Source organism: Alosa pseudoharengus, unplaced genomic scaffold (assembly GCF_046254945.1).
Source record: "Alosa pseudoharengus isolate Yale_2024_CS ecotype anadromous, Long Island Sound unplaced genomic scaffold, YU_APseudo_1.1 YU_APseudo_1.1_scf_3, whole genome shotgun sequence".
NCBI classification, from domain to species: Eukaryota; Metazoa; Chordata; class Actinopteri; order Clupeiformes; family Clupeidae; genus Alosa; species Alosa pseudoharengus.
Genome location: NW_027468718.1, coordinates 25426289 through 25444038, shown reverse-complemented (window position 1 = coordinate 25444038; position 17750 = coordinate 25426289). Strand labels below are relative to the sequence as shown.

The window sequence follows — 17750 nt, the reverse complement described above, 5'->3', positions numbered from 1 at the left end:
GGACACCTTAGACCTTCCATTGTCCCACTGATTTCGATTTTGCCAAATGTTTGCCATTGATATCTCGGGAGAATTTGACAAGCTCTCATTGGTATGCATTCATTTCTTCCCTGAAATGGATTTTGTTTGATCAACAATCTCCTTAATCGCACATCGCCATCAAACCATCTCCGTTGCCTTCGAACACTCAGACAGTAGGGAAATGGGTGAGTCCCAGTGTAAATCGATTTAGCCTGAGGGGTTCAAGCAATTCACTGTGCAGTTTGGCTTCAGATGTACAGAGGAAAAAGAATGTCTCGGAATGGATTGATTGTTCTGGAGCTGAAGAGAGAGAGGAACTGCAGAGGACTGAGGCAGGCAGGCAGGCAGCGTGTCGGGCAGGCAGCGTGTCTAAAGAGTGGCCTGTGAAGGAGATTCTTTTTTTGTTGTTGTTGAGGGGAGTCTGTGGCATCAGCAGATATCACGGGCCACTGCAGTGGACGTGAGAGGGGCCGCACCAAAGCACTTCAAAGTCACCGAGTCCCTGGGTGACCCAGGCCGGTGCAGACTGCACACACACTCTAAGCCCCATATCTGCCAGCTCAACACTTTCTGGCCTCGCCCCGTTCACCCCTCTCTCTCCAGCTCAGGCGTGAAAGCATGGGCCCAAATGCCCCCCACCACCACCACCGCCCCCAGCTGCCCCTAGCTGCCCCCAGCCTCCCCATCCATCCCCATCACACACACACCTCTCAGCCACTGGCTGCCTGCCAGGACCTCAAGGTGGACATGCAGCTCTGTTTAAATTAATAGTTCAGGATGAATAACATTGATGTTGATGTCTCCATTCTTCTGCATCACTTTGTTGTACATTTTGGATGATTTGCAGCTATTTGCTACACAGTCCCTGTGGAAATAGCCTACTCTTTCAGCTGTGTACCTTTTTTATTATTTTTTTGCAGTTCAGTTTGGAGGAGGAGACGGGTATTTATTTTTTAAATATTTAATTACGGTATTAAATAGATCCATTTCTTTTATCAGGCCTAAATTATGGCACTTAGAAAGTGGGGAAGTTTTTTTCCCCCACACACTAGTTGGCATCCATTTAGTGTGTCAGGCAAATAATGTATAATGTCTCAATTCACAAATGCCTCAGTTTTTATTCCTGCCACAAATTGACAGCCCCAATTACAACACTTACAGTATATACACATTTGCAAATACAGTATATACACATTTGCAAATAAGGCATTTTCTTGCTCTAAGGACAAATGATTAGATTGGCAATATAATTTAAATTGCTTCTTTAAGGCCTCTTATTATGTGCTTAAGACATCAGTGTAGTATTGGTTTGCCCTCTCCAGCTGCTCAAAGTGAATGCATTTAAACTGTTTCCTAATTTGTTTGTGCTCAAGCTTGAGGTATTTTCCATGGCCTCATGTTATGTAGTAGGGATGGGAAAATGACCACAGACATCGGTTATCTCTCTGTCCTGAACTATTGACTGCACTTAACAGTGTCTAAATCCGCACAGGCTTAGCCTAGGCCCTCACGTTAATGAACACGCTGGCTCTCTCGCTCCCTCTCGGACGGACAGGGCGCGTGTAATGCACGGTGCAGCAGGGTCACTGGGCAGTGTGAGTGCAGCACTCTAATTGAAGGGAGGAGACACGGAGGTGCCACTGATGCTGGGAATAATGCTGGCAGTGTCTCCTGGGAAGCGCGGGGAGCGTAGAGGCCGAAAGCGGAGCGCCCAGATTAGTGCTTCACACGGACCCTCTCTCCTCCTGCTGACCCTTTTGATTTTTGGGTAATTACGGGAGTTTACGTCTCCGCATTGCCTGGGCAGTCTCGCTGCGACGCGCCAGGCTGCGCTCTCTGCTCCGCTGGACAGAGAAAGTGATGAGGACGAGATTGTTTGCAAACCAAGAAAGAGGGGAGAAAAGGGGGAGAGCAGATAGAGAAAATAAAGAAAACACTGTTTAATTGAGAGGGCACTTTTCAACGAGCGCTATTCATTGCCACCGTTCCCGTAGACGGGACTTGATTAAACTTAGGGCATAGGGCTCCTGCCAAAGGGGAAACTTGTCAGCTCTCTAATGCATTGTTGCCATTATCTTTGGTGTTTGTTTGCGAGGCCCTCTACACAAGAGGTTGTTTAAACAGACAGTTATTGTGTTAATTGAGACCGTTTCATGCTCAAACATAACCCAAGCAGCCTTTGTTGACGTATCTCATGCTCTATTTGTCATATTAACTTCTTCAAAAGTGTCTCATTCGTTGCTGCTCGGCTGATGGCCCTGACCATGGAAACACTGCGTGTTGTGGGGTCAGCCAACAGCCCTTCGTTAGAGCGAGTGCTCTCTGCCCAGGTCTGATGTTTAATGGATAGACAGGCCATTGGCTCTGGCTGGTGTGTGTGTGTGTGTGTGTGTGTGTGTGTGTGTGTGTGTGTGTGTGTGTGTGTGTGTGTGTGTGTGTGTGTGTGTGTGTGTGTGTGTGTGTGTGTGTGTGTGTGTGTGTGTGTGTGTGTGTGTGTGTGTGTGTGTGTGTCGAGTGGGTGAGAGCTGGTGGGTGTTTTGCCCAGCGTGCTCCCTGCAGACGAATGAGCACCACCACTGAGATTCCCCCAGCTGAGACAGCAGCTGCAGTCCTCTCAGAGCAGACTCTCCTCTGACGTCCCCCCCCCCCCCCTCGCTCCAGACAGTCATGCCTCTCTTTCCTGCCCAGCCGTTGTCCCTAGATTGCTTTGGATGGACGCGCTGCACTCTGCTCTCCCCTCACCTCTGCAGCCTCTGTGCCCCGCCCCCATGGCTCTGAGCACTGCCACTCTGGGTCTGCGGCTGCCGTCCTACTGCTCGCCACTGTTTACATGACGACTGCTAATCTGTTAATCTGACTGATAGCTCAGATTGGAAAAGTCTCTTGTAAGCACTTGAAAATGAGAATCAGAAATGGTTGTCCAGTTAAGATGGATTCAAATGATATTGCTATCCTAAGAAGATATGTAATGTACATCAACAGTGTACATCAACACTTCAGACCACTGGCTCACCTACACTCACAGTGCACACTTAGTTACATGTTCTATACATCTCGCGCACAGTATTGGTGATCAGACATGGCAAACGAAACAATGTGGAGGAGACAGTTGGAATCTTGATGTTCAAAATTTGACCGAGGCTTAGATAAACAAAAGGTCTAGCAGGTTTTCAACCAAGGAATAGTACAACCAACATGTAACAAAAGTAACATTATTTGTGAAACTTGTATGACACAATAGACTATTGTTGTACACAGTGTATTTGCCTGCTTTGCCATGGGGCATACTTGTTGTGGTGTAAGCTTCATGTCATGGTAATTAGTAGTGATTACCGCTCAGTGCATAAATTCTGTTAGGCTTGCATATAGATTTGTGTAAATGGATAGTGTCACTCAATGTTTTAGATTTAATATAAACATTCCATTTGGAATCTGAATGAAAAAGAATTTATTGAAATTGGCAAACATTTTTGCATGTAAACATAATAAATGGTTTCTGTTTATCCGCAAGTATTTATTCAGGCTACGTACCCAAGAGATTGCCATCTCTTCAAGGGGAGTGGGGGGGGATTAGGTGTTCAAGTTAAACAGGCGTTCACAAAGAGGCCTTTCTCTTGTGTTCTTCTGCAGCGTCTGAGCCCAATCTGAAGCTGCGCTCCCGGCTCAAGCAGAAGGTGACGGAGCGCAGGAGCAGCCCTCTACTGCGGCGGAAGGATGGGCCCATCACCACTGCCAAGAAGCGCTCCCTGGACATGGCGGGTGAGCGGGCCATGCAACGGCTACCTTTTCAGCACCGCTGACACCATGATCTCACTATTTCACATACTTTTGGAGAAACATCATTAGACTAAGATGGTTGTCAGTTTTAGTTGAGGAATGCCAGGGTCTTCAAGAACTGCTTTAAGTATTATTATTATAATTTTTTTTTTTTGTCGTTTTATTTATTTGAGCCCCTGCTGCTGTGACTTATTTCTGCTGAAATATTGATACAACAAATTTTATTTGTCAAGTCAGTTTGGACTTGTTTAGCTGTTACTTGTATTGTATCTTTATTTATAGACTCATTCTTGTGTTTGTGTGTGTTTTCATTAGAGTCGGCATGTAATAGTGCCCCTGGTTCTGGACCAAGCTCACCTAACAACAGTTCCAACAACATCACCAATGAAAACGGAGTGGCGGGGTCCGTTTCCAGCAGTCCGGTGGAGGTAACCCAACGACAGCAATGACAAAATATATAGCACGGTAGAAAAATAATAGTGTCAAACAAGACAGCAGGAATGTTGCTTGTTGTTGAATGTTTTCTGTGCTCCAGAAAAGAGCATCTTACTTTACAGTACATGTCAAATCCTTTTGTCACTTTGAAGATGACTGTCCAAGACATCTGGGCCTGGGGCTTTGTGCAGCCCGTGCACCAGTCAGGCTGAGGGAGGGAAGGCCGTCCTTTACAGGCACGGAGGAGACAGGAGCCCACGGGGGTCCGGAGGTTAACCAGACAGGGCTGTTTATTTTTATCAGGGTGGTTTATTTATCTCTGTGTGTGTGTGTGTGTGTGTGTGTGTGTGTGTGTGTGTGTGTGTGTGCTGCTCTGTTCCAGCCGTCCCTGGCACACAGGCTAGCGGGCCGAGAGGGCCCCGTGAGCCAGCTGTCTCTGTACACATCGCCCTCTCTCCCCAACATCACTCTGGGCCTGCCAGCCACCGGCCCTTCCAGCGTGAGTACTCTCTTTCTTTCTTTCTCTCTCTCTCTCTCTCTCTCTCTCTCTCTCTCTCTCTCTCGCTCGCTTGTTTGCTCGCTCTTGCTCTCTCTCTCTCCCCCTCTGATATGTAGATTCTTCCTTCTTGCTCTCTCTCTCTCCCCCCTCTCTCTCCCTGTTTTGAGTGACCCCCCTCCGTTCGCCTACTGTTTTTATCCCTTTTCTGTCTTCTCTGTCAGGCAGTGGGCTTGCTTGCACACACTTGGCCTTTGGGGAGAAAAGTCCAAATAGAGAGGGGCCTGTCTAGACCGTCAGCCAGCCATCTGTAGGCTTTTCAGGCCCAGTGACATTTCAGAAAGGGCTCATTGAAAAACAATGACGGCTGGCCCAGTGTGAAGTGACGCAAGTGCAACCCCCCCGCTACAGCAATCTGATGTTTATATTGATCTAGGGTGGAATGCCTTCTTTTCCTGTCTCCAGCATTGCACTGGATGTCTTCCCTTTTCTAAACACTGATTCTATCTCTAATGTCCCCTCTCTCCCCCTCTCTCTCTCTCTCTCTCTCTATCTCTCAGGTGGCGTCTGGCCAGCAGGATGGTGACCGACTGGGAATGCCTGGGCTGCAGCCAGGAATCCCCTTAACCACTCCGTTCATCGCCGGGGCTCACCTGCCCTCCTACCTGGCCTCCACCCTGGAGCGCGACGGGGGCTCCGCACACAACCCCCTCCTCCAGCACATGGTGCTGCTGGAGCAGTCGGCCCAGAACTCCCTCGTGGCAGGTGGGTCACCTCAAAGTCCCCCCTCAGGATGGACATCTATCAATCACTGCTCAACTGACAACTGGACAAAGTTAGATAAATCTTTATTGGCGTGAAGTTACAAAGTCGTCATTGCTCCTTTTCTTAATGACTAGGGTTGGGCACCGAAACACGGTTCTAATATGGCACCGGTGCCGACGCAAACGGTAGTAACTGCATCGAATAACAGCGTGGATTTCGGTGCCTCATTTAGGTGCTTAAATAGCGTTTTTTTTTTATATATATTTTTTTTTTATACGAGGCATCACTGCATGTCATGCGCCATCTCTAACGTCTTGCTCTGATAGCAACACATCCAGATACAGTTAGCTAACATAAACATTGGATGTATAAACCAGAGGGGTGCACCACATAGGCGAGTGGACAGTGTTTGACAGCTTGCGTGAGCCCAAGTGCTTAGACCTACTTTAAAGCGATACTACGAGCTCCTGTCAAAATCTAGCAGTGGGCCTAACTAAACACAAGCAAAAGGCTATGAAACAACATCAACAGTAGCCTATATTTACACAATATCCTTGCTAATGCGCTAACTGGCATTTATTTGAAATGTTATCATCAAAGTTGTGGTGAAAAGGTGAAAACTTTATTTCACGGTGTGTTCTAAACAACATAATGGCATGATATTAATCTTCCATGTGCATGAGGCCCATATAGCATCACAGTGAATATGAAGATCATGTTAAAAGTTCGCTGGCAAAAACATAAATATATAGGTTACATACCTGATGTCACTGAGCTGTCAAAGAGGCTACGAAACCATCTCCGTACGTTATCGCTTATTAAACTCAGCTGACTGGTGTTAGTGCCTAGCCATAGTTGCTGTTAAAATGCTGCCTACTAGGCTAGCGCTGGGAATCTAAACACTTCAACACCGACATGTAGCCTCTAACATGTTCAAAACTATTGCGTGTTATGGGGAAAGACATGAAATTTCTTGAAGCATTTGGGAACACACTGAATTAACTGGAAAGTAGAGTCCGTGTTAGATTAGCTTGCAAATGCCGTTGTCCATGACTTGGCATTTCTATGGCAAGCGGTTTTAACATACCTTATGGCAAACCGCCTACACTGGGTAAACTTGAAAGCAGAGCTTACCATTGTGTGTGCATGCATGGCAAGCTGTTTTAAGATTTAAATGTATTATTCGTAGGAGCAATGAGATATTGATAGTAAATTGAATATAACAGTTCAATTGCATGTTCAAATTTGTCTTATCAATAAAAAAAAAGCAATTCATGCTTTAGACCATTTTAATGTAAAACATTTTAAAAACAAAGTACCGGTTCAGGCACCATTTCGGCACCGGCACCTTTTTAAAAGTATCGATTTAGCACCGGTATCGGATAAAACCCAAACGATACCCAACCCTATTAAAGACCTAGTGAACTTGTCTCAGGGTAATTGGCCCTCATGTTCTCCTTGAGTCAGACAGAGAAATTAGTGCAGTGTAAGTGCTCCTCCTCCGCATGGCCCCAGTGATTTTATTCACTGATTGCCTCCTAAATGCCTCGCTTTCTTAAAATGAATGAGTCACAGGCCCTGTTAATGAGTCTTCCCACACGCTCAGCTGGCAGTACAACAACTGCGAACAGTGTGTGTGTGAGTGAGGAGTTTGGGTGGGGGGGTCAATACGCCTCCGGAGAGAGTAACCTCTTTGACGCAAGAAGCATCAGTCGATGGCGAGTAATGATTCGCTGCAACCCAGGGGCAGTGTGGGGGATCCCTTGTCACAGTCCCCTCTTCCCTTCCCCTTCCGTTTTCACGGAGCCCTCGACTGTCAGGCAGTCCAGTAGACTTTCCTGGACAATCAGTGGCTTCAACTGGAACACACCTTCAGCAGATGATGGGCTGGTTCTCATGGCTTGTACTCTGTGGGTCAAGTGGGAGCACTTGGATAGATAGGAGAGTCCCAGTGCGCACCATGTTGTCTAATGCTTTCCTTGGGTAAACAATTAATCTTTTTTTTTTATGTTACTATTAAGGCATCCTTTATGCTCACATTTGTAATCCGTGTCCAGCATCAAGCGTTAACATTCCTGGGTGTTCTGTGGAATGCCTCGCTTGCCGGTGCAGCACGTAGGAGCGGTTTGTAAACATGTTTGACATGGCACAGCCTCCTGTGTACTCACCCATGCCCCTGGTGTATAAACTGTGTGTGTGTGTGTGTGTGTGTGTTTCCCTAGGTCTGGGGGGGCTCCCACTGCAGTCGCCCTCCATCCACAAGCTGCGTCAGCACCGGCCCCTGGGACGCACCCAGTCGGCCCCCCTGCCCCAAAACGCCCAGGCCCTGCAGCAGCTGGTGGTCCAGCAGCAGCACCAGCAGTTCCTGGAGAAACACAAGCAGCAGTTCCAGCAGCAGCAGCTGCACATCAGCAAGGTAAAGGAGCTCAGCCTGACATACACACTCACCTTCTCCCAGCCCCTCCAGACCCTCTCATGCCACAGCAAATACTATGATAGTGCCTCCATTTATGGTCACACAAGAACCAATTACAGCTGAGGTGTGTGTGTGTGTGTGTGTGTAATGAAGACACAGTATGTAATGGTGTTGAAAACCTTACACAAACACACACATATAATTGAACGTTGCCTTGTTGCAGTCACCGCTCTGCTCTGCTCTGCGTTTGTCAGTCGTGTCGTCTCCAAGGGATTACAGGCGGCGACTCATTACTTTATGGAGCACATGTTTGTTTTCAAACCCACTCCACTAGCCCCCACCCCCCCCCCCCACGCACACACTCGCACACACTGAGCACTTACTGTAGCCTCCACTCAAATGCCTCCACCGTATAGATTAGTGCCAACATTAATTCATCCCTGCAACAGATGAGATCATTTCCTCTCCAAATAACTGCGCTGTGTGGAATTCCAAGTATTCTGTTGTCATTTTTGTATTATTCTCATTACTACGGCATGTGGTGCGCTATCCACTACCACTCACTCAGCAGTATTAGGGTCAGCATGCGTCTGTCATCAGCTCAGATGCGTAAAACCAAATCTGTGCTTTGACAGATTAAAAAGGGAAAGTTGTCTAAACAGCATTGGGACTTGCATAAGATAAATAGGCTTTTTTTTGCCCTTTTTTTCTCCGCGTTCTTCCGCGCAGGCGTGAAACGGGGATGCGTGTGCGCAGTTTTTAATCTGTCTGTTGTCATTGTGTTGCCTAAATGCACTTAAGAACAGAACGAGGCTTAATGGGCCATTGTGCAGCCAGGAGCCCACAGTGTGTTCCCCTTTAAATGGGAGAGCCGGGAGGTGGAGGGAATAAAAAAGGAGAGAAAAAAAGGAGAAGAAAAAATAAAAGGCTTGTTTGGAGAAGAGGACAGGGATGAGGCAATTGCCGAGCGCTCTGACGTCAATGATGTTCCCCTGGCACCGTGCCAGGGGCCTGTGTGGCTGCCAGGGTTGGCTCCCGCTCAAACGTTCCTGTGTGTGTGTGTGTGTGTGTGTGTGTGTGTGTGTGTGTGTGTGTGTGTGTGTGTGTGAGAGAGAGGGAGTGAAAGGGGAGCTGTTGGGAAGGGGATAGTGCAATGGCTGACATTGCCGTGGCGACAGGGCTGGACACAGCTGCTACAGGATGCACCCAGAACACGAGGGAGAAGGAGAGGGGGGTGGACTAGAAGGGAGCATGGTTCCCATTTCTCTCTCTCTCTCTTTCTTTCTCATTCTCCTCATGATCTGTTTTTTCCTTAACCCTTATACTCAGTGCTTTTTGCTGGGTCAGTTATTTATCTGCTGCAGGCTCAGCATAACTTGTCTTGAGTTCTCCTATAAAACATTTCACCACTCTTTAGTGGAAAACACAGAGTGTTGTATTTATTTACTTGTGTCTGGCAACAAGTACTTAGCAGAGTTCATGCAGAGAATGTTCCATGCAGAGCCATTGCTCCCAAAGCTTCAGATGACTTGAATAGGGGACACTGATCAGACTCAGGGCTGCTGATGCCTACAAAACAGACACTGAGGTCAAGTGGAGCTTCACTCTTGCCAAATTCATTGAAGCTGTGTAACTGTAGCACTGCAATATATAGTTCTCATCAATGGGCAAACACTTAACCCTTTGAACATTTTGGAATTGAAGTACAGGCAGGTAAACTCATCCCTAATCTTTCTGAAATTGTATACACCTGAACACCCAACATCTAGGCCCAACCTCCAGTGGAGTTTAGATTTGTAAATACATTGAACCATTTTATCATGCTTTGATAGCTGGCTTTTGAAAGTGATTTGGGTCATTTATATGATAGGTGGCCTTTACATTACATTTATTCATTTAGCAGACATGTTAGCAGACAAAGCAACTTACATGTCAATAATATTACAAAGACCATCCTCCCCAGAGCAACTCAGGGTTAAGTGCCTTGCTAGCTCTGCTCCTTAGCCACTAACGTTACACTACCAACAAACCTTTAAAGTGTCCTTAGACTTAGGGGGGAGTTGTGGTGCATCCCGAACACACACACACACACACACACACACACACACACACACACACACACACACGAGTGCAAGTACCCACACAGTCCCCAGTTGAATCCCGACCAGCAGTCATCTGCATCTCACCTCTATCTCTCCCACTCACAACTGTCCTGCCCAAAAAAAGGCCAGTAGCCTCTAGTCCTGACCTGACCATCTCGGTCTTGTCTCGTTCTTACATTCCCTCGTTGTGTCTGTCCTCAGATGATGGCCAAGCCGAGCGAGCCGAGCCGGCAGCACGAGAGCCACCCGGAGGAGACGGAGGAGGAGCTGCGGGAGCACCAGGCGCTGGCGGACGAGGGCCTGCCACGCGGCGTCACCGTCACCGTCAAGCAGGAGCCGCCCGACGAGCAGGACGAGGAGTTGCAGCAGAGGGAGAGGCAGCACGAGCAGGAGCTCATCTTCAGACAGGTCAGACACACACACACACACACACACACACACACAGGCACAAAAACAAACACACACACACACATGCACAAACACACACATGCACAAACACACACACACACGTACACACACACTCTCACACACACAGGCACAAACACGCACACACACATGCACAAACACACACACACTCACACACACACACACACGTACACACACACACACTCACACACACAGCAGAGGGAGAGGCAGGCCATCTTTAAACAGCTCAACCTTACACACATGCAGACACAGAGACAGGCCTGCACAATTGCACACAAACATACCATAGACATGCTCAAAAGCGTGCACACAAACACACCATAGACATGCTCAAAAGCGTGCACACACTGTCAAAGCATTTCTACATACATTCTCATTATCTCTCTCTCTCTCTCTCTCTCTCTCTCTCTGTCTCTCTCTCTCTCTCTCTCTCTTTCTCTCTTTCTCTCTCTCTCTCTCGCATACATGAACACGCACATTAACATATCACATAGACACATAGAATTGTGCTTTTGTGTTATCTAATGGTGCAAAGGCCAAAGCCAAAGAATGTGAACGATGCCGCAGCTCAGTCCTGCATTGTCTGTGAGAGTGTCTGGATGGCCCGGTCATCCAACTGAATGGCTGGACCGTTAGAACATGAACATCCTGCCCTGATTTAGATCAACCAATCAGAGGGCAACACAAGCACGGCCCATCAAGCCAGCGTCAAGACCAGGTGTGCAAGCGTGCATCTGTCCCTAGTCAGGGCCCATGTCGTTCTCAAGTTTTGTCATCTCACAAATGCCGCTGCATGTGCACATGGGTGTATGCTCACACGCTCATGGTTACTCACTCACACACACACACACACACACACACACACACACACACACTGTAGACTGTGGCTTCAGGTAGGTCAGAGATGGTTAGACACACACCACCATGCAGATATGAACACAGACATATAGGTAGGCTGTTAGTGAGTGAGCCGGGCCACCACAGCTCTGCATGCAGAGACAGAACACTGAGACAGAGGGAGAGAGAGAGAGAGAGATGAGCATTTGGAGAGAGAGAGAGAGATGAGCATTTGGAGAGAGAGAGAGAGAGATGAGCATTTGGAGAGAGAGAGAGAGAGAGACGGAGAGAGAGAAAGAGAAAGAGAGAGTGGGGAAGAGCAGCTACTTGGCCGGAACTCAGCTTCCCTGAAATCTCTCCCTCTGTGCGGTGCCAGGCTCATTCCAAATATAGATGGTAAAATGCCATGCGTTTAATATTTTTGTCTGCATATGAAAAGTGGACGCCCACTCAGTCACGCTTAAACTGCAAGCAAATGCACATACACACACACACACACACACACACACACACACACACACTAGCTTCGCTTCGCCTCGCCCACAGACTCTCGCTGTGCTCACCCACTCACCCAGTGAGACGGTTGTCTTGTTCTCTTGATGTGAATGGCTCAGGGCCGTCCCTGCATCGCCCCCATGGTAAGTGTGATTGAGTTGGCACCGGCTGGCGGGCACGCTCCCCCTCATGGTCCTTCCCAGAGCAAGAACACCATGTCCCTAGGCCCCATGGGAACACGGCCCAAGAGAGAGCCGGGGAGAGAAGGGGTGAGAGCAAACGAGACAGCAGGCCATTTCAATGGGGGGGGGGGGTGTAAGAGAGAGAGACAGACAGACAGACAGAGAGAGAGACAGAACACAGAGAGACTGAAAGATACAAAGAGACGGAAAATCATCGGAGATGACAAAAATAGAGAGAGAACGAGCGGGTTGCATCTTGAAAGAGCGCAACTGGAACATGGCGTTCCCTGTTAGTGGGGGGTGTGCATTGGGGGGGATCTCAGCAGGCACTTTCAGTCATTAATGAACCAGTGGAAGTGGAGGAAGGAAGGGGGGCAGGCCGCAGACAGACAGACACCTGGGACAACAACAAGAAAGCCTTGGGCTAGACATTGACAGCAGTTAAGAAGAAAGCCTGTGATCATGAGAAGCATTTCCCTGGGAAGTGCACCTTATTTCAGCTGTCATTGACATGCAGTGGAAAAGTTTCACTAGTTCTACTTTGTAAGCATGTGTTGCTATTGTCTGTTTTTTTAACTAATCAAATGTGACAACTCAGAGCCTGCTCCCATGGCGGTGTGTTGCATCACAGCCTGGTTGTGTAAGCCACAAGTGCTGTCATATGGAAAGAGCTCCCCCTACTGGCTGTTCTGTTTGGATGCAGGACAGAAAAGTAGCCAAACCTGTTTTTCCATTTCACAATATATTATATATTCTAGTCTGTGACATGCAACACTCTCATGCAAACCATTAACCTTTGAAATAAGTGCATTTATACATTATATTGAGCTGATCACTGTTCTGTCACTCATAACATCAAGAATGATCTCTCTCGCTTTTGAAGGTTTTATTGTTGGTACTTTGTTGGTAATTTCTCTCTCTCTCTCTCTCTTTCTTTCTCTCTCTGTCTCTCTCTTTCTCTTTCCCACTCTTTGTCTCTTTCCTTTCATATTTCACTTCACACACAAACAGCAAGCGCTCCTGTTGGAGCAGCAACGGATCCACCAGCTGAGGAACTACCAAGCCTCCATGGAGGCAGCCGGCTTACCGGTCACCTTCCCCGGCCACCGGCCCCTCTCCCGGGCCCAGTCCTCGCCAGCCTCCGCCACCTTCCCCATCGTGGTGCAGGAGCCCCCCACCAAACCCCGCTTCACCACAGGTCAGGGCCTGATATAGGCGCACACACACACGCTGTCTGTCACCAACTCACCCCACCAATACAGACACACGCATGGCTATGTGGATCAGGTGCATTTAGCTGCTCTGATGGTTGATAGACTAAAGGCTTAGCTAGAGATGTGTGCAGACATGTCCTTCTACTTTCACATCTATTCTTATCACTGCCTTCCCAACCCTTTGAATTGGTGTGTGTGTGTGTGTGTGTGTGTGTGTGTGTTGCAAGTATGTGTGTGCTTTATTAGAGTTGTCACAGAGTGTATTGTCGAGACTTGCTGGTGTGATGTGCACTCTGCTGAGGCAGGATTGGCTCTCCATCCCTTAACCTGGTACAGCAGCCTCTGTGTCCTGGGGTGACCCTGAGTCTGAGCGCGTAACTCAGGTTACAATGAAGTGCTCATCTGAGCAGATTAATTCATCTGTCCCCACAATTACTGTCTCTCTCCCTCTCTCTCTCTCTCTCTCTCTCTCTCTCTCTCTCTCTCTCTCTCTCTCTCTCTCTCTTTCTTTCTTTCTTTCTTTCTTTCTCTCTCTCTCTCTCCCTCTCTCCCTCTCTGTATTTTCTCTCTCTCTCTCTTTCTTTCTTTCTTTCTTTCTTTCTTTCTTTCTCTCTCTCTCTCCCTCTCTCCCTCTCTGTCTTTTCTCTCTCTCTCTCTCTCTCTTTCTTTCCCTTTCTTTTACTCTCTCCCTCTCTGTGTCTCTCTTTCTTCCTCTTTCCCCTCCCTCTCTTTTTCTCTCTCTTTCTCGGCTTGTTCTTTGTGTTCTCTTAAGAGGCTGGTCTCTTTGGGCTCTGCCCTCTGCCTCTGTGATTAATGTTCTCTTTCTCTGGAAAATAATCAATTGTCCTTGACTGCCTTTTCCCTTATCGCACACTCAGCCAGTGCACCAAGCATACTGATGAGCCTTAGTGTGTGTGTGTGTGTGTGTGTATTAATGTGAGCGAGAGAGATAAAGGTACTGTATGGTGTGGATCGGGCAGATCACTTGAATAGTCACAAGTTTGATTGTAACTATGAAGCTTCACAGGGTTTCATGCACACGAATGCTGATTTGTTTTTCCCTTTTTTGGTTTGTGTGGTTTGGAATCCCATGAGAGAATGCGTATTTCCTTAGGTTTAGGAAATAGCTGTAAAATTGCTTTAGAAATTGGACTTTGTTTCATCAATATTCTAATTATGTGTGTGGGTGTGCGTGCATGTGTGCGTGTGTGTGTGTGTGTGTTCACTCCACAGGGTTGGTGTATGACACTCTGATGCAGAAGCACCAGTGCATGTGTGGCAACACCAACACACACCCGGAGCATGCAGGACGCATCCAGAGCATCTGGTCTCGTCTGCAGGAGACAGGACTGCGCGGCAAGTGTGAGGTATGTAGACAAGGACACTGGCTGGACAGGCCTGTCCTCAGGAGGCCGGAGAACTTGGAGAGGTCAGATTATTATGGATGAGACATTAGGCCAATTCAGGTTATTTATAGCTAGGCTGAATGACCATTCAAAATATGCATTCGTCAGCACTCTGTTCAGAGTAACACATTCTCCATTCTAATGGGTATTAATGCCTACCGCTCACCCGCACATTTACAAGACTGCACTCGCACTGTGCGCACGCGCAAGCACATACACACATCCTCGTCCTTAGGTGAAGTGTGTGTCTTTGATCTGCAGAGGGCGCTGTCAAGCCACACAGAGACCCTCCGACAGCCTCTCACTCACTCAGCCGCCAGAGCTCTCTCCCAGCCCCCCAGACACACACTCCTCCGTCACAACATACCGCTCAGATTGCGTCTGTGCCATGCGGCCGCTCGTTTGGACCTGCGATTGTTAAGGCCTCCGCGGTCAGATAAGAGCCGTCCATGGCCAAGCCAGACCATGGGCGCTTATCGGCCATCCACACCTGTTTCGCACTCCGTGAGCCAGCTAGGTCATCGCGCGGGGAACGCCTTGATGTGGGAGGCTAACGTCCAGCGCTATTGGCACTGGAGCTGTGTCCGTGCAATCTCACGTCCCTCGTCACCCAGCCTCCGCTCACATCCCCTTTCCCTCGTCCGCATCACCGCACGCGCGCTCGCGCACGCTCTCTCAGCCTCCGCGCACGCTCTCTCAGCCTCCGCGCTCTCATGTCCTCCACCACGTCAGAGTGCGCGGTCGGGAGGGGGGGAAAAAAGCGCCCCGCTCCTCGGGGGCCAGTTGCGTAGCTGCCGTCTCGGAGCAAAACAAATAAACAGAAAACAAACAGGCAGAGCCGCACGAAAAGGAACACCGCCACCGCCATTGTCCGCTGGGCCCGGGCGCTCGTCCAGGAAGACCCCCTGCTTTCCGTCCTCCACACCCTCTCCTCTCCTCCGCCTGATGCATCATGGGAAGTGAGAGTCGAGTCTCGGAGGGGATGTTTATTGTTCTGGGAGATGAGAACTCAGAATTGGGGGGTTCAATTAAAGGCAGTCACGGCTCTAATACCCCCTTATCTACAGCAGGGGGGCCGTTAAAAAGCACACAGGGCCGTTTCAAGCCTGCCGCCGCCAGGCCCCCATTACTCCCCCCTGCGTCACCTCCCTGCTCCAGCACCGGCGCCCCTGGGCCTCCCTTTAACTGGCAGTACTGTTAAATGTGAGATGTAATGCACCCTGCTGCAGGTGTCACCTCGGCTTCCCTAAACACACACGCACACATACGCATACACACACGCACGCACGCACGCTCGCACGCATGCAGTCAGAGTCAGACAGCCTCCCAGGTGACCAGCAGTGCCCTTCCGCAGGTCTGAAATGGCCCCTCATGGTCTGGACAGGAGCCACTGCGGCCAGAACTATTAAAGTGGGGTTTGGTTGTGTGTGGGGTGGTGGGGAAGGGGGCATTATTACAAATCCAGCAGTGCAGCACCTTTCTCCTGTTAACTCTTTCTTAACATGAGAGGGCTGTGAAGTTCCCAGGAACTGCGTCTGCGACATGTGCTGCATAGTTTGGTCCGGGGAGGAATTGATGCACCACTTACCCATAGTAGACCTGAACACGAAAATCTAAACTTACACAAGAAATGATGGGTTACCGAGAAATCAAATGTGTGTCCCACACCCCTACGCACAGATGTAGCAGTGAGGTGTGTGTGTGTGTGTGTGTGTGGACTGCAGGGTGGTGCAGTGAGGGCTAACGTGGGGTGTGTGTGTGTGTGTGTCCGGTCCCATGTAGTAGTGAGGTGTGTGTGTGGACTGCAGGGTGGTGCAGTGAGGGCTAATGTGGGGTGTGTGTGTGTGTGTGTGTGTGTGTGTGTGTGTGCGGGTGCGGTCCCTAGTGTATCCGAGGCAGGAAGGCCACTCTGGAGGAGCTGCAGACGGTGCACTCTGAGGCCCACGTGCTGCTCTACGGCACCAACCCACTGCGGCAGAAACTCGACAGTAAGACTCCACACACACACACTCACTCACTCACTCACTCACACTGTAACTCTCTCTTTCTCTATATCTCTGTGCTCTCACTCTGTTTCTCTTTCTCCTCTCTCTCTCTCTCTCTCTCTCTCTCTCTCTCTCTCTCTCTCTCTCTCTCTTTCTTTCTTTCTCTCTGGAAACCATAGAGAGCACAGTGCCCCATCCCACTCATTCCAGAACCTTCTACCACACAAAGCGTATAACATTAACCCACTTCCCCCTCTAAATCAGGGGACCTCCCTCATCATTCCTGAACCCTCTACCACACACACACACACACACACACACACACAGTTCCACCCCAACCTCCCCCTCCTCTTGGTGCTTGGTTTCCGCCATCAGTCGAGCTCCATCTAATAACACAGTGCCTGGTGCCTGTGCAGCTGCATTGCCCACATTATTTGGCCTGCTCTGAGCAAATGCAGAGTAGTTGCAAATCCCACCTCCCACCCCTTTCAAAAGCTTGTGTTTTTTCAGCAAAACAGGGACAGGCTTTCCCCTGTTGTTGCTTTTAATTCTTTCATGCACTCTTTCTTTCTTACTGCTTTCTCTTTCTCTCTCTCTCTCTCTCTCATTCTCCCCGAACTTCTTTCATCAGAGTCGGCCTTGATTAAATCTGCCCCAAAGCTGTCCGTCAAGGCCGTCACCTTTCTGCCAATAACAACCACACATGTAATTTTCCATGACATCACCCGGGGTCCTTTCTTGCTGAGATTAAACACTCCACACACACAGAGTTTAATGATGTCCCCCATCTCCTCACTGTCTCTCTCTCCCTCTCTCTCTCTCTTGCGTGGGCTCTCCAAGAGGGGATGACAGCCCGTTTGAAAGACTGCATGTGATCCCAGTAACGCTAAGTGCTGATCTGAATGGGGGGCTCATCATGCTGTGACACTGTCCTTTTAGTAAAAGCACTGCTTACGTCCATTCACTATTCCACTCAACTGTCAGCACTGTGCCACTCAGGAGCTGTTGCTGGTGAGTTGCACTGTGGATGCGGTGCTAGAGAAATGGATGTTCCCACAGATATACCCAGGAAGGGAAGAGGGTTGAGGGTGTAGACAGGAAAGGGGTTCAGGAGGTGGGCTCACATTTCTCGGATGACTTTGGTAATGAGGATGACCCTTGGGGTCAGGCTGTGTGAAGGTCACCTGTAACCC

The 17750-nt window shown here is 48.9% G+C and overlaps 1 protein-coding gene across 3 annotated transcripts in view; it reads left to right on the top strand.

Moving 5' to 3' along the window:
- The window catches only part of hdac4 (histone deacetylase 4), a 156826-nt gene that overhangs the window by 101401 nt on the left and 37675 nt on the right, over window positions 1-17750 (top strand). For all 3 annotated transcript variants that reach the window (XM_076263723.1, XM_076263722.1, XM_076263724.1), the window contains 9 exons: window positions 3652-3780; window positions 4114-4226; window positions 4616-4732; window positions 5290-5494; window positions 7717-7910; window positions 10214-10420; window positions 12964-13150; window positions 14400-14533; window positions 16458-16560. In XM_076263723.1, coding sequence (XP_076119838.1) covers window positions 3652-3780; window positions 4114-4226; window positions 4616-4732; window positions 5290-5494; window positions 7717-7910; window positions 10214-10420; window positions 12964-13150; window positions 14400-14533; window positions 16458-16560 — 1389 coding nt within the window. The remainder of the gene's footprint in view (window positions 1-3651; window positions 3781-4113; window positions 4227-4615; window positions 4733-5289; window positions 5495-7716; window positions 7911-10213; window positions 10421-12963; window positions 13151-14399; window positions 14534-16457; window positions 16561-17750) is intronic.